This window comes from Leptinotarsa decemlineata, unplaced genomic scaffold (assembly GCF_025532065.1).
Source record: "Leptinotarsa decemlineata unplaced genomic scaffold, Ldec_3_MD MMD2_tig00026354_RagTag_RagTag, whole genome shotgun sequence".
NCBI lineage: Eukaryota > Metazoa > Arthropoda > Insecta > Coleoptera > Chrysomelidae > Leptinotarsa > Leptinotarsa decemlineata.
In genome coordinates, this window is record NW_027412702.1 from 7270616 (window position 1) to 7298615 (window position 28000).

The following is a 28000-nucleotide window of genomic DNA, read 5'->3' on the forward strand; positions in this document are numbered from 1 at the left end:
TATATTCAAAACATTTATAAACAATTCGGTTCACAAAAAATTAGCTCATTACACAGCTTCAAGAACATTTACACTAATAATTTTAAATAAATACAAATTTGTGTGATCACAAAAACTAAGCATCTGTTAATGCTGCAACTCCTGGAAGAACTTTTCCTTCAAGAAGTTCAAGACTCGCTCCACCTCCAGTAGAAACGTGAGAAACTTTGTCTTCAGTTCCCCACTTGGAAGCACAGGTGGCTGTGTCGCCACCACCTGGAAATATATAAATTGAACATAACTATTGAGTAGAAAAAATCAATAAATGAAAAGATAAAACATTTCCCAAATGGACTTTGCATCATTGGTGGAAGACCAATAAGTATGTATGTAACATGAAAAAAAATTCAAACTACTTCTTCTGAAACAGCTATCTGACTTGTTCATTTCATATAAGTCTTGGGAAATGCATCATGGACTTATTGCTTTCTTTCTATCATCCGTTCAATGCAAATGACATGAGACTGATTGGTCTCACAACCTTTTCCCAGTTCTGTCTGATGTTTCCAAGTTTTAGAATATAGGTCATCCTTATCATTCTGCATGTTTTTGTATGAATCCCAAATCCAAACTTGCTACGACGATTACACACAATTTTTTATGTAGAAATATTAGACATGTTTTTAAAGCATTATTGCATAAATGCTATCCAGTCCTGGCGACTTATGTAGTTGAAATGAGTTTACAGCCTACTTATTCTTCTCCAAATTTACACTTTCTTTTGTACCAGCCAATCCTTCCTGGAGTCCCTTTTTAGGAGATTTCAGTTCTGAATTCATTCAGGAACCCAGTGTAACATTTGTAATTTCTGAAGTGCACCCGAGAAGCTCTCGTATAGTCTCTTCTTGTGTTTTTATGTGCTCTTTAGTATCATTTATCGAGACCTGTGGTCCCTTTGTACTCACCAATTATGGTTATTGTTCCCTTCTTTGTTACCTCAACAACCTCGTCCATTATGGCCTTAGTTCCTTTGGAAAATTTTTCAAACTCAAATACACCAGCTGGACTGTAACACAAAAAAATATGGTTATCAATCTAGAAATTTTCACATAAATGAGTTACCCATTCCACACAATAACTTTTGCTCTTCTTATTGGGTCTCTGAACTTTTCAATTGTCTGTTGACCAATATCAAGTCCCATCCATCCATCGGGAATACCGTCTTCTACGGCAGCACAACTGGACTGAAAATATGAATATCTCTAGGTAGATTCATTCCTTTGATTATTTTTCATAAATTTCTGCTCAATTATAGCAAGCCAACAACATATGTAAAAGATAAAATTAAAACTAACATTAATTTAACATACACATTGATAAAAATCTAATGTGTTACAACATACAAATGAGGGAATAATAACTGGTGTTGAGTTCAGTTCACTTCGTTCAAGTTATCCAAAATTATACCTTGCTACCCAAATAATCGCAGAGTAAGAGAGATGAGTATGAAAATATGAAAAATATAATACATGTAATTTAAAAACAAAAAATACTTACATTGGCATTTTCATCAAACTTATCGGCAGTTACAAAATCAACAGGCAAGTGAATTAGAACATTGTTTTTCTTGGCCTTTTCTAGTAAATTATTAACTATTTTTGCTCCTTCAGCATCGTAAAGGGAAGTTCCAATCTGTAACAAATGACGAGTTATCCATATTTACCTAGACGAAATAGGTAAGATATTAAAACATTCTGTACAAAAAATTCAACAAATCAAGTCAACAGTCTTGAAAATAAAAATAGATTCCTGTCATATCTGTTCTGTCATCATCCAAAGAAACACTGTCAAAAAGTGATTTTTGTGAGTCAGTATCATCTTCAACCAAATTCAAGAGTCAAGCAATTTCAATAAATTCATATAGTCTATGAATCACCTTGATTAATAATTTTAAAATACCATTTGGTAAAGATGTCTCTGTACAAGGAAACAGTGTCATATCAATCGTTTGATGAGCAGCACTGCTTAGATTATGTCATGCAAAATTTTTTTTATTACTTGAAAACTCATGGAAATAATGAAACTAAAATAATGGGAGGGAGAAAAATTACTAGCCGTATTCCGAAGGTATCAAGTTCTATACACTCATATCTAAATTACAGAAGAAATATTCATAATAAATTAGCCGAGATCAACGCTAATGTAAGTAGTATGATAATAGACAGTTTCAGAGGAATTGACATCATATGTTTGAGAGTAAGGCAATGCATTTCCGAAAATGAAAATATCTCAAGGTAGGTGAACAAAATTCAATCACAGGTTTGTAGTTCTGTTATTGCTTGATCGAGTATTTAGAGGCAAAAACTTTTGTTCCAGGGTCAAACCGATTTTTGATGACATGCTTTGCGAAAGTGAACCCCAACAGAAAGTTGAAAAGGTGGACTCTGTAGAGAATTTGACCAAACGAATTGAAGAAGTAAATTTGGCCCAAAGTATCAGCAGATCTGAATATTATCCGAAATTGTTAAGACCAAAAAACAAATTGACGGCTGCCAAACTCGCGAGAAAAATCAAAAAAAGAAATGAGTTGCTGGAAGAATTTCGAGAGACTATTATTGAGAATATAAAAAATGATGACTATGAAATGATGGAGAAGATTGTAGAAAATTTAAATGAAGAAATCGAGTCTTTTACCATCGATACAGAAGTAGAATGCAATATCATAAATTGCAAATCAAAACATTTGGAACAAAAAGAAACTCAAACACAACTCGAAATAGAGAAATCACCTCGAAGTAATGAATTACTAATGAAGTCCAACTCGACACTCAAAGTAGAAATGCCAAAAATGTCACCTATGCATACTGAAAATTTGTCTGAAGAGATCAGTGATTTTTCATTGATGAAAAAACTACCTTTTTGTGAGAATTCAGTAATACCAGAAGTTTATAGTAGACCTGGTATTACTGACATCAATAAAAAACTAATAACTCAATTGGAAGCTAATGATAGCTTCATTTGTTTTCAAAGACTAATGGGAAAAAATAAGAGGAAAATGAATAAATTTCTGAAAAACTACCCTAAACCAGATATAATTGACATAGATTCGGTATCATTTGTAGACTGCCAAGATACTATTTCAAAAAGTTCCTCCAGAGAATCTTGCAGAAGCCAAAGAAAAAGTCGAAAGCCAATGACTAAGAAGTCTACAGGAAAAAAAGATGATCTTGCTTTATCTTCCTCACAATCAATTTCTCGAAAATCGATTTCGAAGCAAACAATTTCACCGAATTCAGTTTCTGGAATCTCTATTTCAAACAAACTACTATCCAAGAAATCAATACTCAAATCTGGAATTTCCATTTCAAACAGATCAGTGTCTCAGAAGTCCATAGCAAAGTCTGGAGTTTCTATTTCAAGCAAATCGTTGTCAAAGAAATCCCTAGTGAAATCTGATGGTGGGAGTTACCGAGAGAAGAAAATTTATATGAAACCTGATCTTGGAATAAAATATTCTGATAGTTTATGGTTTTCTGATAGGTACATGAAAATAAAAAATAATTCGAAAAACGAACAAAGTAGTAAGAGAGTCAGAAAAGTTTCAAGTAAACAAAGTGGAAGTCAAATGAAAAACAGGCGGCCTAAAACTGAGCAGACACGAACATCAAAGAATTCCTTAGCTGATTGTCTAAATGATGATGACACAAGTAATTCGAAATGTGCTACAGGTATTTTAATTATTCTTAACTGGCCAATTCTTTTTGAAAAATATTTTTGTTTTATTTTGTAAGCATTAATTTTCATTCCTCTAAAATACCATGAATGTAGATTCGCTAATATTCAAAATCATCAAAGAACTTTATATAATAGGTAACGGGTTCATAAAAATTAATTTGTTTCAGGTTGTTTCTGTGGCATCAGTATCAATAATGACTTGCCTTCGTCGTCCAATACTAAATGTCGCTTGAGGTGGATGCGTGCAAAAAGTGATCAAACCCAAGTTCGAAAGCTAGAATTTTTGGATATATTAGATGATCTCACACCCAAGTAAATACGACAGAATATTATTAAGCTTAAATAATTACATCCATTTTTTTAGAGACTTATTACCTTTACATTCTGAATATCCGAGAAAAGACATTGGTCCCGATAATAAAAACGTTGAAGACACCTATTTATTTAAGCTTCTGCAAGGAAATCAAGATAATGGAATGTGGAAACATTTGCTACAACCCAGCTTAGAATGTACGGATAGCAACTGTACATGTTGTTTGCAAAAATGTGAAAAAGCTGAAAGCAGAACACAAAACAGAACAAGTGAATCAAAGGTGAACAAAAAAATTTCTCGAAAATTTGAAATATTGAATAATGTCTTGAAGTAAACAGTTATGGTTTAACTAGGACTTCAATTTCAAACGTTTCAAATGTCCAAAGTATTTTAAATCTCTAAAATCACCCCCATAATCATTAATCAACCTCTATTTGAAAAGTTTATGTATTACTGAACCATTAAATGTAACATAAAACTGAAAAAGTTACATATAATGAACAAATTATCCGGACATTGAAATATAAGTGTTTGAAAACATACTTTTCATACTATTTCAGGTATTTTCGAGAGAAACAGTGCTAGAAAAACTCTCCCCTTACATCCAAAAACCACAAATCGACAAGAAATACTTTCAGTTTGTAACCATATTACCTGTGAGAGTTTATTATGACCGTTATAAAACAAACGAAAAGTTTCCAAATCAAACTACTTCTAAATCAAGTCCTATTCGTCCTCAGAAACTGCCATTATTACCGATAAAAGAAGTGAAAGGTGTGGACAGAGCAAGGTGGATTTCTCCAAGAAGCTCAAACCGTAAGAGAAGACAATAATAATATTTAAACTTATGAATCAAACTAAAAATATGATATATTGTCATGAACTCAACTGAGTAACTTTTGTGACTAACTATAAATTAAATTATCAAAAATTCTGTCTGTGTTGTACAAACTTTTATATGTTCCATTCACTAAAAAATGTAAAAATTTTTCAAGGTGTTAAACATCTCTTCATTGGGTTCACTTTCAACATGCATAAGATTTTTATGAGGTGGTTATTTAGGATATAGATTAATGGTAAATAAGTATTTATTTTGGGTAGGATGGAAATTAAAGGATGATATCATTAGTCAGAAATATTAATTTCATGAAAAATGAGAATTGAAACTTTCTATGTTTTTTGACTCTTTTATTTGTAACTAACGTTACTGCAGTTTTGTCCTATAAGGACATTTGTAAACTTAATACTTGTTCGTTTAATGTATACATTTGAAAATGTCCTTATAGGACGAAACTGCAGTTACGTTAGATACAAATAAAAGCGGTAAAAACATAGAAAGTTTCAATTCTCATTTTTCATGATGATTTCCTACCACGTAGTAACGGCTACATCCATCAATTTATTAATATTAATTTCTTTTATGTTGAAATGAATCTTCTTTTTGTGAACGTTTCTATAATGAATTAGAAGTCTTTTATACAACATATTCCTAATATTCTTAGTGAGATAATAAATGATATTTTGAAGCTATGAAAGTCGTATATGACAATGTCCGGAGAAAAAATGAAACTACATCAAATATTACACCAGCTAATAAACTGATGGTGAACAGCGCAAGGCAACAAGAAGGAAAGATAGCCGCGAAGAAAGAAACAAGTAAATCTTTTTCACCAAAAGGTAAGATTCATACAATCAATGAATTTCATTTTAATAAAAGGTAAAACTGTAACCTTTAGCATAGAATAAATCCAAAGCAAGCACTTTTCCCAATCACCAGAACTGCAATACTCTTCTCGACGTGCGTTTCACCAACCAAGTTGGCGTCTTTAGGAGATAAAGAAAACAGTTTTTTTCATCTTCTGAAGACGCCTAATTGGTTGGTGAAACGCACGTCAAGAAGATTGGGAAAAGTGCTTGTTTTGAATTTTATTTTAAACTAGTCACTAATTAAATTTATAACTGACCACCTACAACATTTCCCAATACAAACCAAACCAATATGGTTCGTTTTGTGTCAGTCGTATTAGACATTTTCAGAGTTTATTGTATATGTTTGAAAATGTCCTAATAGGATGAAACTGCAATAACGCTAGTTACAAATTCAAATGGTAAATAACATAGAAAGTTTTATTTTTCATGATGATTTACCACGTAGTAACGGCTATATCCAGCAATTCAATTTTAAAATTTTCAACTAAGAAACTTTGGAACTCTGAGAAACGATAAATATAGTGGAATCTGACGGCAAAAGCTTCACCCATCTCATTTATTGAGTTTCAATTATCCCATCCTCATATGTGACTCGTCAAATCAAATAAAAAATGTGTGTATCCACATATATGTATATTTTATGTTGAAACATTTGTCAATGTACTTTAAAAAGTTTGCAATCTGAATTGTATTGTATATAGTATGTTGGTTTATGAATAATCTATTTTTCTCATTCAATCAATTTTGAGACAGTTGAGCAAAAAGCAATTAGTTTGAAAGTTGAAGGAAGGGCCAACTCACCACCTTTATGGATTGGCACAATAACTGCCGTTGGCAAACATGAGGGAATGACACCACTAACAAAGATTATGCTTACTGCTTCTGCTAGACTATATAATGCTTTGTCTCGTAAATTCTTCAGTATTCTTACAGATATTTCGTCAATACCGAAATAATTCTCATTTTTGTTTTTTTTTAAGTTGTTTTGAGCTCACCTGAATCTGTGTTGCTTGAGTATATATATATATATATATATATATATATATATATATATATATATATATATATCAGGTCAATGTTTCAGCTATAATACAAAATAAATTATAGAGTATATTTGGGGTTGTTATCGATTGTGAGTGAATTGTGGTGAAGAAAAGTCTCTTCATTTTTTGTTCATTTAAACATTTGTTTATTATATAGTTCATTAAAGTCATCCTAATGTATTTTTATGTTCAACTAATATCCAGTGCAACGAATTCGCCCGAAATCACTAGTAAATATAAGACCTCTTTAATCCTTGGCTCGCAAAAGCTTATACTTTTGAGGGTTGTAATTCATAAATGAGCGACAGCTGGTAAACGAAAAAAAAAAACATTTTAAACATCATTTATAATTTTAAACTCATTAAACTTTTTCCACACCCCAACTAGTGCACTGTAAGTTTTAGTTACCTCCGGCTGATGCTAGCTTAGTTAGGGAAATACGTGTCGAGAGATAGTGTCTGTTGGATAATATAGGACCTGACACAAAATCTTGTGGACTTCCACATTTAAACTACATAGTTTATTGTTCAAATTGATCCCCACATTTGTTTGTATAAAAATGGAGAAGCAGAAAGTCAAAATCTTTTTATCCCAAAATAGTTTATTGGTTCTGACTTGTTGCACTTTTCATTTTTTATGTCATCACTGAAAAGGCGATATGAATACAACTCAGTTACCAAACTAGGTTGAAAAAACCTGAATTTGAGGTGGAGTCCGAAAAACATCTTATACACTCTACAAAATGTACAAATTTGAATTTTTTTTAAAGGTTTTGGTCAATATTGCTCCACAGAAAACCAGAAAAATGTATCAAAACAAAGTTATGTTGCTGCTAACAAAAAACTGGAAAAATATATAAAAATACAAACAGATATTGAAAAAAAGTCAAAAGATTTCCAAGATAGATCATTAATCGGGTTAGATAAAAAGCTTTGGGCTAATAAGTATGGAAAAGGTGTTGGTCACCAGCTAGTGTCTTTTATAAAAAATCAGCCCAATCACCCTACAATCCCATTACCGAGATATGCTAGGGTGGCTTACAAAAACAAAGATATACCGAGAGAAAACATGAATTTCCCAAGAGGTGAGTTGAAGAAATTTCTTATTTTCATTTTGTTGTACTTTTGCAATAAACTTTATTTTTATTTGAAGCTTCTATAAAAAATAACGTCCGACATAAGCAAGTGCTGGCTCATCTGCAAGGTTTGAAGGAGCAAAATGACGAAATACAGAATAACTTACAGAAAGCTATAAATGTTATTGAAGCAAAGATGATAGATATATTGAATGCACCAAAAGACTCGAGCAGCGTTGAAGCTTTTGATGTGATGGAAAAAGAAATAACAAATGTCTTGAGTATGATGAAATTTAATTCAAAAGGAAGCTCTAGGAAACAGACTCCCAAAAGTGCTGAAAGTAGTGGTAAGCTATTTTGTATCATTTACTGAGAGAATATCAATGGAGCTCATGTGAATTTGAACTGTAGCTCCTTTGAAATTAATCAATACAATAATTTACCTGAATTTCATTTCTCAGGTCAAAAGAAACATGACAAATTAGAATCTGACTTCAATTCATTATCAGACCAACTATTCAAGAAATTGGAGAGGATTCTTGATTCGGAAATATCAAAGGGTGTAACTTCGACAAGCGATTCCGACAAGTCCAGAAATAAAGGGGAACAAAATAAACCCAAAAGACAAATACCTCTTAGTCCAAACAAAAACTCAACAGTCAACGAATTTCGGTGAGAAGGAATTTTTGGAGGTCAATTTTAATAAATTTTTTCGTTGTTATATAAAATTTGACTCTCATTCCAAACTTCACACATTCTATGCTGAAATTATTAATAACCAAATCATTCGTGACTTTTATGGTGATAAAAAAAGTAACAATTTACGAATTATTTACTACAAACAGCTTCATCTTCCTGTAAAGTAGATGCAAGTATTCTTGAGATTCCACTTATTTACAAGGTGCAAGTTTCAGATATCAATCATTAAATCGAATCAATCAACAAACTTGGAATAAAAATGTACAATGTGACCTAATGCTAAGACCATGATTTCTTGAGGTGACATTTATTCATCAAAAACTGTTAATTGCAGATATTTGAAACATCATATCTGTTTCTTTATCTGTTCTCTGTTATCCAGTAATGTTCATCATGGAGGATAATAGGATCGACTTTTACTCGTCACTGCACGTTTGGCAGTGAGAATAATTGTAACATTGTATCGCATCTACTTAATTATGGTAATGGAATGTTTCATCATTAACATTAATCTTAGGATAAACGTTAATATTTACTTTATTGGGTCGTTTTAGATCTTTAAAGTTGAAAGCAATGTCCTGTAATTATCAAATAAAACTGTGATCCTGAGTTGACAAAATAAGCAGAATGGGTGTTCAAGGAAACACTATATATTGATCATATGATCATAACTCACTGGGCAATATTACCAGAAACTCAACAGATGCACTCTTCATTGAATGAACAAATTAAACAGGAGAATAAACATCCAAATTTAAGAGTAAAGGAACGTTAAAAGGAACAAAATCCTGACAAACGTTTCGTATGCTACTGCGGCAGATATCATCAGCGGTATGTGTGTTTACATCCAGGACAAAAGTTATATCTGAAATCTCAGCAATGAACATTGCTGAGTTTCCATTCGACCATGGCCTACTATCCCGGATTTTGTTCTCATTAGACGTTATAATTATTATTACTATCATATAAAAATAAAATTACACTTTACAATGAGAGGAACTTTGGCAGAAAATTTTTAGACTTCATGTATATTTCCACAAAAATTGTGATGGATAAACATAAATGAAATTGAACCGACTTTGTAAGCCAAAATTACATCACATATCCTAAAATAAATATATAATACAAAAATATATAAGCGACAAGATGAATAACAAGTACCCACAACAAAAGCAAAACCTAGGAAGTGAACACATAAATGTATTGAATTCAATGTATAGAAAAAATGATGACATTCGATGCTTCCTATGAATAGAAAACCAAAACTGGCAATTTTTGAAAAATCATGCAATGATATAATGATGAAAAGTCTTAGTTCATTAGCTTTTTACGTATTGAAGAAGAATTTTTTATCATACCAATATTTTCAATATTGATATTGAACAATGAATGAAATCTTTAGATAAAATTTTGTTGAGAAGCAATTCATTCAAAATAAATAGCATGTGAACTGCGTACAAAACAGGTTATGGCCTCGTAAGGTTTCCTTTCAATACTTACCAAAAAGATAAATAAACAATATTTTGCATTTTTATGAATATATTATATATTACTAGTTGTTCATGAAAACTTTCCACCCTCACTGTACCGTTTTAATGCGGCATTTTGCACGTAATTACAATACAAAACAGTCAGATAACATTAAGTTGCCAATACCTACAATGTTAACTCTCAAATCAATTATATATTTTGGAACAAAGATTTATAACCACCTTCTCAATCATTCAAAAGATATTACATCCCTAAAAAAATCAGAAACGAGCTGAGGTGTTACTTATTTAGGACTACTATAGAGGAGTTTTGAAACAAAAAATGTGAATCTATAAAATTGACCTAAATGTCCCGTTTTTACTTTTCAGTCAATTTTAGTATTTATATAAAGAATCTAATTAACTTAAGATATATCTAATTTGTATATTCTCTTTAGTCAGTTTCATGTTTACTTATTTCATTCATTTTATTATATTTATATGCTCTACAGGCTTTTGTCAATGGTAATTGTAATTTCAGACAATAAACAACTTTTGACTGTTGATTATATCAGCAAAGAAACGTTTTTGGTTTTAGTCAGATACTTTAATCCTATAGGTCTCAATTGATTGAATTCCAACTGCCAGAGTACTTCCTCTCGTGTTATTCAAAGAATACGAAACGGTCTCAAGAATCCTAAAAGCCCCGACAACTGCTTCTCTAATTACCAGATAATGTAAATACATAAGATTCAATGTTTCTGCTAAAACTAGAGTAGGGTGCTTAGAGACTGCCTTGTTACTCTCAGATATGTTAGGCGTTGAGTTGAAATTTATTTGTATTATTTTAAAAATAATTGTCATATTACTTTTGATACAAGACATAACCAGAACAAATAACAAAACAGAATTTATTTTTCAGATCTCTGTCAGCAACTAGTACATCCCTGGATGAAAATGTGCAAAAAATATCCAACTTCAGCAAAAGACCCAATAAAAATAAAGGAGGGATAGCGAGAAAATCGAAATTGGGTAAAGGGACACTTCCACTTATACCCAAAAGGGAAATTTTGGAAAAAGACAAAAAAAGTCTTCTTCAGAAACTGAGTGACGAAGATCATACAATCAATAGGATTGAGAGAGACTATGCAACTGGTGAATGTTTCAGCGTTGAAAGCGCAAAAAAAGCCACCACAAATCATAAAACAGTGAGTCAAGAATTTGATGAAACAGATAATAGCAAAGGTGACTGCATCAGGCAAGATATTTCAACAAGTAACAATTTATACTTGAATTCAAATATAAATTATGGAATTAATCTTGTGCTCAGTGAAGACAAATCAGACCTGAATGAACCTACTTTTACAACGGAGATTGTAGAACAGATTACAGAGGAATGCAACGGCAACACAGAGGAATCTATAAATGCAGACTATTTACATACAGTGGAAGAAGAAAAAATATCAGTTGGCTCTGAAGAAAAGTTAGAAGAAACAATAGCAAATATAGAAGATATTAAATTATCTGAAGAATGTTGTCAAATACAGTATGATGAACCAGTAATGTTGCCATCAGATACTTTGGAAACCGAAACAGAAGAAACAGACCCTGGCATACGAGAAGAAAAAGACCCCGGCATATCAGAAGAAGTGAACAAGATCATTAAAAGGGTTGAAGATATTTACACCCATTTGGACGATATTCAATTTTCCGTAATGTTTTGTTAATAAATTCCATCTAGATCAGGAAATATTTTGTGTCTGAAAGAAATATTGAAATCTATTACAATAATGAAGAACTATCTCTTGCTAAAATAATTCCGTAGCATATTATCCGTTTACATGGAAAAAAAATCTAATAAAAAAGACACGAAATTATTCCTGGAGTCAAATTTGTGACTTCACAAACATACAGATTTAACTTCAGCTTTGTTTGTCACATTTCTTTATCTTTTCAAGAACATATTTGTTCTTCTTTGTTTCAGAATGATGACCATATACCAGTATTTAGAGATACATATGAAGTACCCAATGTTCACAGTCAAGAATTCCTCACACCATTTATGCAAGCAGTAAAAGCTAAGCGCACTAGACCTGACACACCAAGAACAGCAGCTTTGCATAGAAGCCCGTCTTATTACAACGTCCTGAGTTTTTTAGATACCCTAAGCTATATTCAACAAGAAAAACCTTTAGAGGTACACACAACACGGTTATGCTATTATTGTCTAATCTATCACATTCCCGAAATTTTTTACCAAGCGAAACTAGAATTCCCAGCAAATTTAAAAGAAATTGAAAAACCAAGTTGTCTGAAAAAAATCAGCGATGAAAGTAAAAGTAAACAAAAAAAAGTATCTTTTTTAGTTTTGAAAGAAAACAAGAGCTGTCAAGTCGAAATAAGTTCACTCCAAAATACCAAAGCACTGAAGATATCTTCACAACAATTTCCACCAATTTCAATTCCTGAAGAAGCTGGTGATAACCCAAAACCCACTGCAGAAATTTCAAACGAACTTAAACTTGTAAATAGCAAGGACCAATTAGAACTTAAAGAAAAGAATGTCATTGTTCTGTGTGAAAAAAATTATCAATGTGACTATAGTTTGGAAATCGATCATCACAGTTCAGAAATCGATCATCACAGTTCAGAAATCGATCATCACAGTTCAGAAATCAATCATCACACTTCAGAAATCAACCATCACAGTTCAGAAATCAACCTAGTTCCAGTACCAACAAATTATATCAAAGACATCTATGAGGAGACAAAATCATCTGACAAATTCGAAATTGACAAGTTTACCCAAGTTTTCTGTCAAATGCAAACAAACCAAACAGAGAAACCTAGCACAGCTGGCACAGAAATAGTTAATGAAAATAATATACCAGAACTAAAATGCTGTGAGAAGTCTCAACAAGTGTCAGAAGTATCCGACGAAAGCAAATCCTCTGTCAGTTCTTTCACTGACCCAATTCCCCAAATACAAGTTTTTTACAATCAATCAGATGCCAACATTCCAAAACTGATTTTGCAAAACCAATCAACAGGCGAATATGGCCCCCAAACTATTGTACAAGTGAAAAATTCAAAGTTGCCAGAACCGAAACCTCATCCAAAAATTGTAGTTTTTAGAGAAGTTTTAGATACAAAGCGATTACTTCAACCGTTGAAACACCTTGACATCAACGTTAAAACAGATTTGGAGAAACATCAAGATATCAGCCAAAAATTTGACGACGAACTAGTCGAAAGCCACAAAAGAAAAGACGATGATAGGGAAATTCTGCTGAAATCTGTTTATGCTATAGTGTATATTTTAATGTTCACCGCGTTGAATTTAGAATACAGATGTCCATAGTATTGTAGGAAATGCAAACAATAAACTGAAAATATGAAAGTAGCCTTTTTGTTCGAAGTCTTAAACAAACAAATTAAAATTTCTTGAAATATATCCCACAATGTCATTCAAAATCTATAAAATTACAATGAAAGCTTTGAAAGTACAAAAAAATTGCAATTAAAGTCACTTGACTTCCAAAAATAAAAATTACTTTCTTTTGAACGTGAGTGAACAAAAATTATACCATAAGGAGCTTATTTCTCCACATTTAATTTTTGAATGTGATGATGCTGAAAATTCCTGGAAAATTACATGCCAATAGCTTTATTGAGTACAATTCTCAAAATTCTCGAAGAAATTCAGAAGAAAATTATAGTTGACTTCATCAATAAAACATATGGGTTTGGGGCAAACCAATTCATTTTTCGAGAAAAAGTTCTGCAAGATATTTTAATCGAGATAATCTTAATAAAAACATCACATAGTGGCTCTCTTTGTGGATCTACAATTCGGCTCTCTTTGTGGATCTACAATTCAATTAAAAAACTATAGAGTTTGAACCAAACCAATTTATTTCTCGAGGAGAAGTTCTACAAATAATGATTTTGTTTGAGATAATCTTGATAAAAGAAATTACATAGTGACTCTTGTTGTGTATCTACAATTCGTTCAAAAAACTATAGTGAATGGGAATTAGAGGAATAATGAATAATCCTTCAAGCTTATATTTTACAAATCGAACAATAGCAACCAAATAAATGAAGTGATATGTGACTTTCGTATTTAATTGCAAATAAAAATCTAACCAATTTAAAAACATAACTGAAGAGGATTTATTTAAAGATATTCAATAGTAGCAAAGAAAATTAAATTCATTTTTATCAAACAAATCACATTTCATTTCGAAATAATGAGTAAGCATGTAAAACCAACTACTGAAATAAAATACCTTAACATTTACATTGCCATCATTGAAGCACTCTCTAAATGTCCTAAATTGAAACAACAACTAGCAAAACATTTTTGGATTCACTAGTGAATCAAATATTTATTGGATATATGAGGATTACGTTTCAAGTGGTATCTCTTACCCTATTGGATATGTTGAAGGCTTTTGATACTAATAACCTAACAGTACCCACTTTCGAGGCATCGTTTTCTTATTTAGTACCTTATCTACTAAATAATATTCCCTCAGAGTATCGTAATTTATCTGCGCCTACTCTAAAGATAAATCTTAAAGAGGCTATCCTGAATGTGCAGCTGAATTCAATAAATTTTAAAGGTACTTGTCCTTTTGTGTGTAATTTTGTATTTCATGACCCAATAGATACTTATTATTATTACTATATAATAACAATGTCTGGACAATCTGAATTGCACGAAAATTGTAACAATACTAACAGAACTGAACTGTAGTTTAGTGTTTTTTTTTAATCTTGTGTAACGTAAATATTTTTCTCTTTCATATCTGAAAGTTTTTAATGGAGCGTGTATATAGATTCATTCACCAAAAGATTTACAAGCAAATCAGGTGCAATTTGAGCATAGTTCCATATATTATATAATTTTGTGAAAACCATTATGCAAAACATTTATTGTCAAATATATTACTGAAATGTAATAGATTTAAAAATTCGGGCATATTGCCCAATAATCAAATAAATTGGAATTGTTCCCCTTTATTGAATTTAGTTGGAAATTGGGTAATTGGTAATAGGATGAATCTTAAAAATAGTAAAATGATTAGTCAGGTAATAACTGTGACACAGAATTTTGTCAAACAATATTGTGACGCTCGAAGATGTTATTGTATAGCGTAACATGCGTCACGGTTTTGTAAACTTTCAAGTGGGTCACAAAGTGTTTTTTTCTTATCTAAAAAAAATAGCTGTCCTATTTTAACTATACTAAATTTAAAGAACTTTTCCCAAATTTCGTTTTTCATAAGTAAACCTGTTAATATGTAGTTCATATAGGTGTAAAAAGTTGAAAGCATATTTAAAAAAAACAAACTTCCATATTCAACTCCCCCCATTGAGATACATATTTAATTTTCATACACCTAAACTAAGTACACTTGTATATTCATGAAAACTTTCAATACAAAGTCATACGATTCAAATCGTTATATAAAGCACTAGTTAGGTAGAATTTAGTCAGTATGAACAAACCTGAGGAAGCCATTGTATAGTGAAACATGTGTCGCATTTGTAAACTGTTCAGAGATAATCTCACAACAAAGAGTTACTTGAATACGTTATGGATTTTCATCAAATATCGACCAATTCATCCCATATAATTAAAACTGATCTAAACTGGGCTGATGGTATGAAGTTAATCCTAGTTGAGAAAAATATGTAATGATCATTTTCCAAAGTATAGGCCATGAGTTACATTTTCATGATTTAGTTTCCATGTTCAATATTAATATTCAGTAATACAAATATTTCTTAATGAATGGGATAAGGCTAACCACTTAGACCAAGTGTTGGTCTAAGTAGTGCCAACATCAAAGCGGCAAAAATCAAAATGGATATACATGTCAATTTTCGTTGCTTGCTTCGCCTATTACTAAAATAGTTATGAAACTATCCTGTCGAATATTAAGCTCTCACTATTTACATCCTATTTTAGGTTCTTTACATATAATCATTCCACATTAACTCAAAGCTTGAAAGCCTGGAATATGACAGTGCCGAATGGAAAGTTTTCGGAAAGTCACTTTTCTATGGCAGCTTCAAGTCACATATCTCCCAATTTTTCAAACATCAAATTTCTAGGAATTGAGATTGTATCCCTAAAGTTGTGAATAACAATAACTGAAGCCACAAACTGACTCACAGATCAAAAACACAACTAGAAAGAAAATTCAATAGATTATATGGATTATTTTGAAAATATTTATATAGAATACTCCAGATTCAGCCCTAGTTTAAGAGTTAAATGAAAAATAAGAGCTATGAGAGTTTCACGAATAGCTGACAAAAACCAACTGATCTCAAATGTTTGATTATTGTGATGAATGTTATAAGTGAAGATTCATGATCGTAATAACACAATTTTCATAATTTGATTTCAAATCCAAATGCGTTCCACTACACAGTTCTTTCGTCAGTTGGACTGACACCAGTCTAACTAATGAAACTAGCGTGTAGTGAAACGCATCTTGAAATGAATCTATGATTTGAAAATTTATAAATATTATCATGGATACTATTAATTTTCATCAAGTAATGGGTCAGCGTATTCATAATATGATTGAAGAAATCATTCTTACCTTCATGCCTTTGGATTCTTTGAGGAATGTATAAGCCATGCCTCCACCAATAATCATTTCATTAACTTTATCCAACAAATTTTCAATAAGCTGAATTTTATCGGCTACTTTTGCACCTCCTAAAATGGCCAAGAATGGTCTAAAAAAAAGAGACAATTACTGCACCAAGCAGTAGTAAGTACCAAAAGATAATTTGTAAGTATCCAGTATCTATGCTCTGCATCTTTAACAATTACTCAAGTACTAACACCAACTAGTTTTAATTTTTCCAATGCAGTATTGAATTATTAAATTCTGTCAAGAATTCAGAATAAAGTATTTATAGTTTTTGAAGTAATCAAGTATTAAGTACCCAGTACTCAAAGTACTATGTTCTCAAACAGTAACAAGAACCAGACCTTTTATACACATAGAGGGTTTTTTCCAAATTAAAACTTCAATTTCCAGGCATGATTTGATGTTATATTTTATGAAAGAGTTGATATAGAATTTCCTTCTTTCTTAGAGAAACTTGATATCAAAGAGTGGGGATATTATTCAGCTTCAATTTCAATATAATCACCTTATTGGCAAAATTTGAAAAAAATTAACTCTTCATTTTATGGTAAGTAATCAATTTTTAGTAATTCTGAGAAATGAAATATGTAAATCTTATCATAAGCTTTTATAATGAATACATTGTGTAATGTAATAAATTGATTTAGTTTAAAGTTACTTTTCTTTTTTAAGAGCATATAAATAAAAGCTTGTTCGTAAAAAAGTTTTCATACTATTATTTTTTAGATTCCGGAAAGTTAAAATCCCAGGTGAGTAAATAGTGAGAAATATTTTAGAGTACTTTACGTATTTGGATAGTTATAAGTTTTCTGAATACCTTTTCCATACATTAGAACTAGTACTTAACCAAACATGGAAGTACATGAAGTAATTTAAGTACCAATACCTCTTTCATAATAGTAGTTAAAGAATAGGTTTCGAAGTATTGGACTTCTAGGTATCACATACAACCGCTTTGTTACCATCATTCCACTGTGATGACATTTTATAATTCAATTGAGGAATTTAATGAACTTGTGGAAATGATATTAACCTTTCAGGATTATCTAAAGCTTTGGCGAAGTATTGCAACTCCTTTTTGAGCAAGAAACCTGAAGCTCTTTGTTCAAAACCTTCACCCATCATGGAAGAATGTGCTCGATGAGCAGTGCCAAAAGCATCATTGACATAGACATCTCCTAATTTGCGAAGACTTTCACGGAATTCCTTGACTTTATTTGGATCAGCTTTAGCTTTCTTTCCAGATGCATCGACACCTTTACCTGAAAAACAAATAAAATCCATGAGATATAGTAAGAAAGTAAATAAATTTAAAAATTTTAAGATTTATTAGAAGAAAAATTTGTCTAAAACAAGTTGATATCAAAGACTTAGTTTACAATGGAACTGTTTAAACAAGAGGTGGACTCAATTAAAATGTTCTTATTGTTTCTCATTTGTCTATGTTTGAATTTCAAATTAATATGGCTTAGAAGTTGTGGACAACAATTTTCACTTTATAGAAGTTTGTAGAGGAATGCCAAACCATTTTAAATATATCTTCTTTCAAGGGTGGTTATGTGTATGTAATAACTATAGTCCCAATTTAAATCCCATTTCAAGTGGTAGGGATCACGAGAATTTATTTTAAACCTTCATTAAGAATAGCTTATGGTTTGAACATGAAGTATTTCACACAATGGAACCAAAATTAAGAGGTACTTTTACTTCAAGTTGCCACAATGTAAATAAATGGGAGCATTCAAACACCGTCCTTAAGAGTAAAAATGTGTTTCATGAACACTCCCATTGATTTACATTGTGACAATATATCAATTGAAAAAATATTGAATATATTTCAATTTAAAATTACCTTCTTCTTCAATATGAAAACGTAAATTTTCAAGAAGAATAACAGAGCCAGGTTTGGGGTCCTTGCAAGCTTCTTCTACTTCTGAGCCTACACAGTCATTGAGGAAAATAATATCCCTAAAATAAAAACCATTGACAGGACTGTTTTTCATTCCAAATAAATACATACCTATTCAATAACTTCCGTAGTTCTCCGGCAACTGGTTTCATGGTATATTTAGGATTAGGGGTACCATCGGGGCGCCCTAAATGAGACATTAAAACTACACTTTTAGCGTTCTTCTCCAAAGCATATTTTATAGAATCCAAAGCGGCTACAATTCGCTGATTATTAGTAATAACACCATCTTTCAATGGTATATTGAAATCCACCCTGTCCAGAATCATTGGTTATTTTTTATTGTATTTCAACATTGCAAAAGATAAAATAAAAATACCTCATTAGCACCCTTTTGTTGGAAAGATCCAAAGCATCAATTGCAAGTTTATTCAAAGCCATATTAGAAAAATTTCGATTTCGAGATACAAGAAGAAATCGGCAACTGACTACCGACCTGCACAAAATTTGTTTCAAAACTGTCAAAGTCATGTGGAGGTCAAAGTAAGCTAAATCTACCGATAACGAAGTTAACTGCAAGGTATCAACCAACCAATGTCAAGTTTTGAATTTGATATTGGAAACTAACTTAAAAACGATTTGTTTGAGAATAATTTTATAACTTCTTCAAGTTTCAGTTTCTTGAACTTTTGATAAGAGGTCAGATGAAACTTTTATAGCAAATTGACATTTATTGATTTGCATTTGTTATCTTAAATGAAAGATATTGAAGTCATATGTAAGTAAGCACTAATTAAAATATTAATAACAATTTATGTATATTACAAGTTTTCTGTCTACTTCCTACACATGATAAATTTATGTGTAATTCAATCTCAATCACGTGTATCAAAAAAACTATAATGGCTCAAACTAACTGAAACTAGTTTTTTTATATTTTCATTTCAAAATTGAACCCAATAGAACCAATATTCCAAAAAAAACTCTGTGGTTTCAAGTAACATCAAAAATATAGGTCAAGGCTAAGCTATTAATTCATAGTGGCAAGAATATAATACCTAATTCATCCATTTTTTCTTTTGGAATAAAAGTACAAAATTTGACAACTGGTTCACAATATGTACTCAACTATGTTATTCTATATATGTAATAGTTTTTCCCATGATAAAAGACATTTGGCCAAACTAAGAACAATACCCAAGAATACTCGGACAATACTTTTAAATAATATTCTTTTGATACCTACAGCAAACCATTTGGTTTATTTTGTTAGTACCGTAACCAATATAAATCAACCTTTTCAAAATAGACATTTGAGAAAATTTTCAATATTTCTTATTTTGAATGATTGACTACAAACCATAGTAAAATCCATCCAAAAATTTGGTAAATCTATTTGATAAAACTTCTTTACAGCTAAAGCTACTCACGAAGACAAATAAAAACGGTGCAATTATATTTCTTTGGTCAGATTCATGCACCAGTTCAAACTCGTATTATGAGCGGTTTGATCGATTATTTTCAATTGCAAATTCGTGCACGAGCTTATTATACTATACATATATCGTTACACATATTGATGTACACGAGTATAAGTTTTTGGTGGTAATATTATATAAAACAATAATTCTTTGTCTGGGATGGGTGAAGTCAAGGACAAAAAATTAAATTTGAGTTTCATTTAATAGTTTCCAGCCCATTCATTCCTAAATCAGATTTTCATATTTTATATCAATTTTTCTTTCAAACCTGGGAACGTGACAGAATATAGTTTTTTCTTTGGTGTATACAGCATCAACAACTATGGCCATAAGCCTCATGTTCTGAGTAGGCACCCCAGTCCCATCAGATATATAACATGATAGAATATATTTCCTTGTAATCAAGGCCTTTCCCTCGACAATTGGAGAAAAAATAAATAGTAAAAAACGAATTTATTTCAGTAACACTTTATTTTACTCTTCTTTATACTTCTCTATTCATTTATAGCACAACTGAATCAGTTACAATCTGTTTAAATGACCAAGTCTACTTTGAAAAAGAAGGAAAATTAAGCAAGTTCAAATTGACATCCCATACATTTTTGCAAAATTTAATATTGTGCCACATCCCTCAAATACAGATATGAATTATGTATTTAAAAAAGTATTATTCAGTCCACCTATGAGCACAATGTTGGTTTGTGCAAACGTAATATAATCTCATTTCCTCTTCAGCTCTCCTAGTCTGTGCTTGAAAAAATACTGCCTCCCTGTAAATTATTTGAGTTAGTACCTGTCTAAAAAAATATTTCAGTGCACAAGCAGCCATGAGTTCCAAACAGTTCAAAGCGATGTGCAAGACTTGATGAAACGTAGCTCACAAAATGGTTATCAAATCGGTACCCGTCACAAATTATGTCAGTGACATGTAATTTAAATGATTGGAAAAATTATTTAAACATTAAAAAATTTTGATACCTAAAGATAATATTTTCCCCTTATTCATATCAATTTTCACTAAAAAATATCTTGTTCAAAATTTTCTTTGTAGAGATTTCCTTTTCATATTTATATTACACTCAGCGTACCACAAAAGTTCCAAATGCCAAATAATTCTCTCCGACAGAAAAATTACCCCCACTCCTTTTTACAATAATTTTTACGAAATGTTTTTAATTGTTTCAAATCTTTCAACATATGGGTCTTTTTCAGTACAATGAAAAAACCCTCATTCACGAAAGATTGAAGAAAGTTGGACTATTTTTCTCAATTATATGTTCAATGAAATAATATTTCACATGATTGTATTTATTTCAGCAGATTAAACAAGGTCCATAAATCAAAATATTTTGTCTGGCAGGAAATCAACCCAACTCTATTCATAAATTTAACAGAAAATCCATCAAATCTGAAGCAACTATATGCTTTCTTATTATAAACATGAGTGGGGGTTGTTTTTCTGTTTGACAAAATCATATAGCATTTAGGACTTCTTTAGGTAGCTGAATATAGTATCATTAGGAAAATAATCTCCATCAACGAACTTTTTGAAGAAGTTCTTCATTTTTCTTTGAAAATGGATTATACACAAGTGTGTTATACATTGTTTTCTGCCATTGATGATAAATTTACCTATTCAATCATGTAAATTTTAAGTCATTCAGTTTACTCGTGGTTGACAAATGATTTTATTTACATTTTGAGAGCTGCTGAATACCAAATCTCATGCATCACTTTGAAAAATTCCAAATGTGGCTGGTTTCACAGTAGTATCAAAAACATATCAAAAAAGTAACCTGTGGTTGCATTCTGGGCAGTGATGATCCTCAGTTCGTGGCAAAGTCGGATCAGAGATTACATCAGATACAATATGGGTCAATTCACTGAAAAAAAATTTCAATAAAATCTTTATTTCATAATTAAAAAGTTACTTACTCAATTTCGTGCATAATTTTGTTAACATAGATACATTTGGAGTCTGCATGCTGCTGGTAATCACAATTTCGACATGCATATAGTAAGATTTTATTCTCCTTGTCCTCCTTTGGGTATAACATGTTGTTGCTAAAAATGTTATTTTTAAATCAAGTAAATAATAAGGCTATAATTTACAAAGACATTATAAAATGGGCAAAAAAGATTACCATTCTTGACAAAATCGTATTCCAACAAAACCTGGTCCTTCACTGTGTGAATCATATCCTGTAGGTTTAGACATTGTAATCTCAGCAGTAGCTTGAAATGAAAAATTTTCCCTAATCGAAGTTTTGCCAAAGGTAAATTTATTATAAGAGGTGTTGGAAAAACTAAAGATGTTCGATAAAACTAAGTTATTAATATGAAGTAACCCTACAATCGATACAAATATGAAAGGTAGCTACGTTCGTTGTTATGATCTGTCATGTATCCTATCATTCCTATCCCGTATGTGATCATTTATGAATTCTTCTTCTTCATATGGTAGCCTCGGCTACTGAGGACATTCAGCCAAGAATTCATTATTCCTTCAGGAATCAACTGAGGTCACAGACCGTGCGCTTATGGATTATGGAACGTTTTGGTCGTTCATGAAAACATTACAAACGGCGAGGTTGAAAAAATGAAGTAGAAGTTTTATGAGGTTACGTAAACCTCAACAATAAGTTTCAATAATTGCGAGATAATTTTATTTATAATAGCAACTTCACAAAATTATAATCGTGAAAACTGAAAACTAAACCACGTATTATATTGATTTTGAGAATGTATTTCATCGTTATTCAGATGATGAATTCTAAAGTAATTTCAGGTACCTACATGACTTTCTATCACAATTACACTGTAAATTTTGAAAATGTCATGTCACCTTGCACACTTAGATTATACTCTAAATTTATGTTACTCTCAAATTTACTTCATTATGTGTAAGTAATTATTCCATTGATTACTCATAAGATTGAATAAGTTGAGAAATTAGAAATAAATTACGAATTAACATTTATGTCATATTTGAAAAATTGCGCCCGAAATATTCCAAAATGTTCACTTCGACCCACCTATTCAGATGGGTCGTTTTGAGCTTGTCGTGAGCGAAAGTAATGACTCATGAGTGACGTTTCCAAGGCGACCACAACGACCGAGGTCATTATGTGGAACGGAAATAGGAGCATTTTGACACAGCATAGGTAACAATTGTTACCTATGCTGTGATTTTGATCGTTGTGAGCGCTTAGTGGAACGCACAAAGAGTGAATCTGGACAATACAGTCCATCCCTATTTGGGAAAACTGTGAAATCCAATCTGTATTGCTAAGGAAACTAGACACTGATCATTCAGTACTTGTTTATTTACTCAATGATGTACATCAATTAGAGCTTTAGGTTGGGGTTGATAAAAATGAAAGTTATAGCAGTGAGTTATGGGTATAATAAACACTACAGAAAGGATATCATTAAATGAAAGCGGTTGAAAGCAACCCTTTGGCATGGTTATCCGATAAACGAATTTTAACTTCATTGAGTGAGCAGCTTAAGAATATATATCATAATTTCTGTCTGAGGCCACAGTCACAATGATCGTGGTCTTCGAATTTAACTTGTGTAAAGATGTGTATTGGTTAGACAATGATTAGTTCTTGCTCTTTTCAAAGTGGAGTCTAGAAGAAAATTGAAATCATGTAACCAAGGTTTTGAGGTTCGGGTACAGCCGAAAAGTAGTACAGTACTTAGCAGTCCATCTATTCCAGAACTCCTGCATGAAACGAGGGTATAATTCACTATAATGTGCTAGAGATGGATAAAAGTGAATCGGGCATTTCTTTCCTATGTTGCAAGTTTATCCGCCTTATCATTACCCATGAGATACGTATTATCAGAATTCTAAATGAACTCGATAGTTCTACCAATTTTCATAAATCATAATATATTCAGTTTCGTTTGTCTCTAGAGCAACAGGCGGACCGCGAAAGGTCGAACCTCAGAACGCCAAATATTGTACTGTGTTGTACACCAAATATAAATTGATACGTAGATATGGTATATACTATATCTGTATTAATTGAAATAATATTTTAAAACTGAAGGATTAAAAAAATATATAAAATTAATATGTGATCTGATATGTGACAAATCGTTTCTGATATTGCAAGACAAGAATTTACTCATTGAATAGAACTGGCCGATACTTGATGAAAATCCGTATTAAAAGTCATTTACCCAGTCTATTATATGATTTACACTATAAAGGGTTTTACAAAAACCGCGACACGTGTTTTCGCTATGCAAAAGCTTTATCAAGTGTTAATAATTAACGCTTGAGAAAGCTATGTATAGCGAAACACGTGTCGCGGCTTTTACAGTGAAAATCGTACAATAAACTGTATCAATGAGTTATAAAGTATTTGTCTTGAGTGGAGGTTGGTATCAGGTCTGGTCTGGTCAAATAGTTCAATTTGGTAAAAATGTTTGTGCTAGTTATTATGTCAATTTTAAATTTAATTATCTGTCTGTTTGAAATCTGTTTTTCCGTTAACCAGCTATCGCACCCCTACGAACGACAACCCTCAGAAGTCGAAACTTGTGCGAGCTAAGGATTAACGAGGTCTTACCTTTTAACGTGTGATTCCTAACACGGGTTGGACGATAGCAAGTGAAAATTGATCGTTCGGACTAGGGCTTGAACCACCGACCAACACGGCAGTCAATTCGAGTGAGTGAACAAAACACCCACGTCGAACCGACCGAATAATGGATTACATTTCCAAAATACAAATCATGAAATTATAAAACAACAAAAATTAATTGGCGCTCCAGGGCGACTTCATTGATTCCAGTGGCGCATTTGCTTTTTCAGCTGCAGGAAAACCCGGAAAAACCTGCAGCACACATCATCATCTGAAGATGATGTGGATGCTAATGATTGCAGCATTGGTCACATACGACTTCTTCATTTGTTTAACCTTTTTTCCTATGGCCCAAACTTCGGCTGTGCATATTGAAAAATAAAGAGAAATGTTACTGTTATATAACTTCCACCAAATGTGGTGAATAGGATCAAGGACCGTGTTAGGAATCACACGTTAAAAAGTAAGACCTCGTTAGTCCTTAGCTCGCACAAGTTTCTCAACTTCTGAGAGTTGTCGTTCGTATGGGGGCGGCAGCTGATTAACGGAAAAACAGATTTTTTTTAAACAGATTTAATTATTTAGAGAAATCCTTTGACCCATAGAAAAAAAAATTAAACTCTGGGAACCTTTGGTCTGAGAGCCGGATGAAGTCTCTTTATTATCCTCTTGTTTTCAAAGGTCAATTTCTACGAAGTTAAGGGCGTGAAAGGGACACTAAAGTATCCAAACTGGTGATGTAGCAAGGAAAATTAAAGGAGGTGTTGTCCGAATGGAAGGATATGTGGTAGCGGTAGTTTTTTGTTTTAATTTCATACACAACTAATCAATTGCCAATAATATGTAGGAACTCATGTTTATATGTAATGCTTTTTTGGAAAAAAACAATAAACAAGGCTTTTTTGAATATAATTGATAATAGTATTGTATTGCTGAAATTAATTAACAGGTTCGTTCATATCAATAAAAATTTTATTAAACACATTCATTTTTTGGAATGTTATGAGCATTTCTCAAGTGTGTTTTAACATAAGACTTGTCTGCAAAGCATTTTGTACATTCAGGACACTTGAATGGTCTTTCACCATCATGAGATCTAATATGTTTCTGCAATTTGTTATTAGCAGTATAAGTCTTTGAACAAAGTGGACATACAAACTTTTTGGTTGCAACAGGAACTTTCATATTACCGATACCATGTGCTTTAGCTAAATGCAGATTAAGTGACTTCCTATACTTATAAGCCTGGGCGCAGAGGCTGCACTTGAAGGAAATTATATTAGAATGGGTCTGGATATGACTCTTCAATACTGACTTACTGATGCATTTTCTCTCACATAAATGGCATGAGAAATTTTTCTCTCCCGTATGTGTTTTGATGTGGCTATCAAGATTAATTTTCAAAGGGAACTTTCTGTTACAAGAGTTGCAGGTATATTTCCATTGGGCACGGTCTATGTGAACACATATGTTGTGTTTGTGCAGATCAGAAGAAGTATTGAAGGCTTTTGGACACTTTTCACACCTATAAGCTCTTTTATTCACATGAATTTTCTCGTGATGATAAAGATCGCTGGTTGTTATGAACCCTTTTCCACAAAATGAACATATATGAGGACGATCACCTGAATGATATCTGAAAAAAATTGTTTAAAATTTCATTCCTATCCAAATTCAAGAAATTAATGATATTTTTTTAAAACTTGTGATACCTCTTGTGTGCATTGAGATAAACAGCAGATGTAAATGTTCTCTCACAAAGTTCACATTTGAATTTTTTTTCAGTGGCATGAACATTTTTCATGTGTCGCCTCATAAGATATTTATTTGAGAAAATTGTTCCACAAAGGGTGCAAGTTGATTCCAGTTGGCGAGTGATTATTTTCTCATACTTATTTATTCCATTATTTCCTGAAAGTTTTGACTTTTTCATTTCAATATCTACTCACCACCACATAAATCTCTTACCAGTTCTCTTAATACAATTTTTGAAATGACGTTTTATATTTTTCGTACTATAAAGATTTCCACAGTTCTCACATGGTTTTTGCATATTTGACATATCTTTTCTTTCATGTTTACTCTTTGCATGTTTCTCCAAGAGTGATTTTGTTTCGAAAACCTTTTTGCAATCTAAATATTCCAAACAATAATCGGCTTCTTCTTCAGATGACTCCCCATTTCCTTGTATCACTTCATTTTCAACATCTGAACTAGTTTCTTTGTCGCATAATAACGGTATGGTTATTTTAGAAGTATATGAAGTTATGCACAATATTTTGAAATTATAAGCTCTCTCCAAATCATCTTTACAGACTGAACATATTCTTATATTTGAATTCCACTCCTGAAAATGTATGGGTCATTATCAAATTATCTAAAATTATTTTCTGTTACCACTTCCGGGACGCATTTGTTTAACTTGTTTAATATATCTCCATTACTGGATCCATCAAATACAATATTGTCGCTCCTCAGACAAATTGTACAAACATTTGTCATGTTTTGTTTATAAACAAATCAACAAACTATCGACAGTTGACAGGTCATTGGTAGCGAAAAAGGATTTTTTCATTGAACTGTCACTGAAACATATAGAGTTACCTATAAGGGCTAGTTCATGTTGGAACGAATATCGCACAAAAAGTGCAATTTAAAATGGCGTCGTGTTTATCGTAAACAAGTTGTAAAAATACAATGAGGTTATATTGCTATTTTATTTGACTGTCGTTTTTAAGCCCATACATCAAAATTGAATTCGAAATGGACGGATGTGTTAGGTTGCAGTTACATTAGTTCCAAATACAAGTGGAAAAAAACTTAGGAAGTTTTATTTTTCATAATATTCTCGTTAACATAATGATACCTTCTTCAACATTATTTATTCTTTTATAGTTGCAACAAAATTATTGCATTTTGAAAAGAAAATTATACATTGCAGTGCTGTTGTAGAAAAAAACTATATTTATCATATATCAGAGGTTTTGTGATAACAAATAATACCTCAAATGCCGACTTTCATTCAGGTGAAATCCAGCGTTCGTTAAATATATTTGGCTCCTTTGACTCTATGATCACGTGGTATTAAATTTGTATCTGCTCACTCGGCTCCAGATTTTCAAAACTGAACATACCTATACTGAAACTGAAGGTCATATAATTTGACAAAAAGTAAGTGGAAAAAATTCTCATTTCACATCTGACAAAAGGTGCGTTTTTTCACCGATATTAATGAGAAATGTTTGCCAATATAGTTACTCGCTCTCTCTGCTTGACATATTTTGACCAAGCAGAGAGAGCGAATAT

General features: G+C 31.7%; 4 protein-coding genes and 1 long non-coding RNA gene across 8 annotated transcripts; 2 read left to right on the forward strand and 3 right to left on the reverse strand.

Annotated features, from left to right (window-relative positions):
- Positions 1–19270, reverse strand: Pgk (Phosphoglycerate kinase). The gene is made up of 9 exons (XM_074184304.1): positions 18992–19270; positions 18724–18927; positions 18556–18671; positions 17737–17965; positions 16647–16785; positions 1537–1671; positions 1102–1223; positions 945–1045; positions 1–255 (listed from the first exon to the last, which is right to left on the reverse strand). The coding sequence occupies exons 1-9, from the start codon at positions 19141–19143 to the stop codon at positions 116–118; spliced, it is 1338 nt and encodes a 445-aa protein (XP_074040405.1). The 5' UTR covers positions 19144–19270; the 3' UTR covers positions 1–115.
- On the forward strand, positions 1785–13423 carry LOC111502687 (uncharacterized). Of its 2 annotated transcripts, XM_023156827.2 has the most exons (12): positions 1785–2273; positions 2356–3707; positions 3882–4026; positions 4079–4307; positions 4588–4843; positions 5555–5704; positions 7550–7864; positions 7933–8202; positions 8317–8527; positions 10946–11735; positions 12008–12220; positions 12390–12529. In XM_023156827.2, exons 1-12 carry the CDS (start codon positions 1951–1953, stop codon positions 12393–12395), a joined length of 4260 nt encoding a protein of 1419 aa, XP_023012595.2. In that variant the 5' UTR covers positions 1785–1950; the 3' UTR covers positions 12396–12529. The 2 variants fall into 2 exon arrangements, with proteins under 2 accessions (XP_023012595.2, XP_023012594.2); XM_023156826.2 differs by having other exon boundaries at positions 1788–2273; positions 12008–13423.
- On the forward strand, positions 19260–26133 carry LOC141486407 (uncharacterized). 2 transcript variants are annotated; one of them, XR_012467815.1, is made up of 2 exons: positions 19260–19390; positions 25376–26133. It is a non-coding gene; the product is annotated as an uncharacterized lncRNA (long non-coding RNA). The 2 variants fall into 2 exon arrangements; XR_012467814.1 differs by having other exon boundaries at positions 19265–19394.
- RpII15 (RNA polymerase II subunit RpII15) lies at positions 20546–22492 on the reverse strand. The gene is made up of 4 exons (XM_023156825.2): positions 22238–22492; positions 22029–22157; positions 21890–21976; positions 20546–20863 (listed from the first exon to the last, which is right to left on the reverse strand). Exons 1-4 carry the CDS (start codon positions 22309–22311, stop codon positions 20761–20763), a joined length of 393 nt encoding a protein of 130 aa, XP_023012593.1. The 5' UTR covers positions 22312–22492; the 3' UTR covers positions 20546–20760.
- On the reverse strand, positions 25588–27349 carry LOC111502685 (uncharacterized). 2 transcript variants are annotated; one of them, XM_023156824.2, is made up of 4 exons: positions 27095–27349; positions 26663–27041; positions 26407–26605; positions 25588–26330 (listed from the first exon to the last, which is right to left on the reverse strand). In XM_023156824.2, exons 1-4 carry the CDS (start codon positions 27194–27196, stop codon positions 25670–25672), a joined length of 1341 nt encoding a protein of 446 aa, XP_023012592.2. In that variant the 5' UTR covers positions 27197–27349; the 3' UTR covers positions 25588–25669. The 2 variants fall into 2 exon arrangements, with proteins under 2 accessions (XP_023012592.2, XP_023012591.2); XM_023156823.2 differs by having other exon boundaries at positions 27092–27347.
- Between the last annotated feature and the right edge of the window lie 651 nt (positions 27350–28000).

What these genes read in the sequence shown, in the direction of transcription:
- LOC111502685 (XM_023156823.2), bottom strand. Translation starts at nt 27,196, where the DNA reads ATGACAAATGTTTGTACAATTTGTCTGAGGAGCGACAATATTGTATTT. An exon ending in ACAAATGCGTCCCGGAAGTG is followed by an intron (nt 27,042 to 27,091) that starts GTAACAGAAAAT and finishes ATACATTTTCAG; the next exon opens with GAGTGGAATTCAAATATAAG. An exon ending in TATCTCAATGCACACAAGAG is followed by an intron (nt 26,331 to 26,406) that starts GTATCACAAGTT and finishes AATTTTTTTCAG; the next exon opens with ATATCATTCAGGTGATCGTC.
- LOC111502687 (XM_023156826.2), top strand. Translation starts at nt 1,951, where the DNA reads ATGTCTCTGTACAAGGAAACAGTGTCATATCAATCGTTTGATGAGCAG. An exon ending in TAAATCTTTTTCACCAAAAG is followed by an intron (nt 5,705 to 7,549) that starts GTAAGATTCATA and finishes TTTTTTTTAAAG; the next exon opens with GTTTTGGTCAATATTGCTCC. An exon ending in CAAAAGTGCTGAAAGTAGTG is followed by an intron (nt 8,203 to 8,316) that starts GTAAGCTATTTT and finishes TTCATTTCTCAG; the next exon opens with GTCAAAAGAAACATGACAAA.
- Pgk (XM_074184304.1), bottom strand. Translation starts at nt 19,143, where the DNA reads ATGACTTTGACAGTTTTGAAACAAATTTTGTGCAGGTCGGTAGTCAGT. An exon ending in CTACGGAAGTTATTGAATAG is followed by an intron (nt 18,672 to 18,723) that starts GTATGTATTTAT and finishes TTTTTATTTTAG; the next exon opens with GGATATTATTTTCCTCAATG. An exon ending in GCTTTAGATAATCCTGAAAG is followed by an intron (nt 16,786 to 17,736) that starts GTTAATATCATT and finishes TCTTTTTTTTAG; the next exon opens with ACCATTCTTGGCCATTTTAG.
- RpII15 (XM_023156825.2), bottom strand. Translation starts at nt 22,311, where the DNA reads ATGTCTAAACCTACAGGATATGATTCACACAGTGAAGGACCAGGTTTT. An exon ending in AAAATTATGCACGAAATTGA is followed by an intron (nt 21,977 to 22,028) that starts GTAAGTAACTTT and finishes ATTTTTTTTCAG; the next exon opens with TGAATTGACCCATATTGTAT. An exon ending in TGCCCAGAATGCAACCACAG is followed by an intron (nt 20,864 to 21,889) that starts GTTACTTTTTTG and finishes AATAATTTACAG; the next exon opens with GGAGGCAGTATTTTTTCAAG.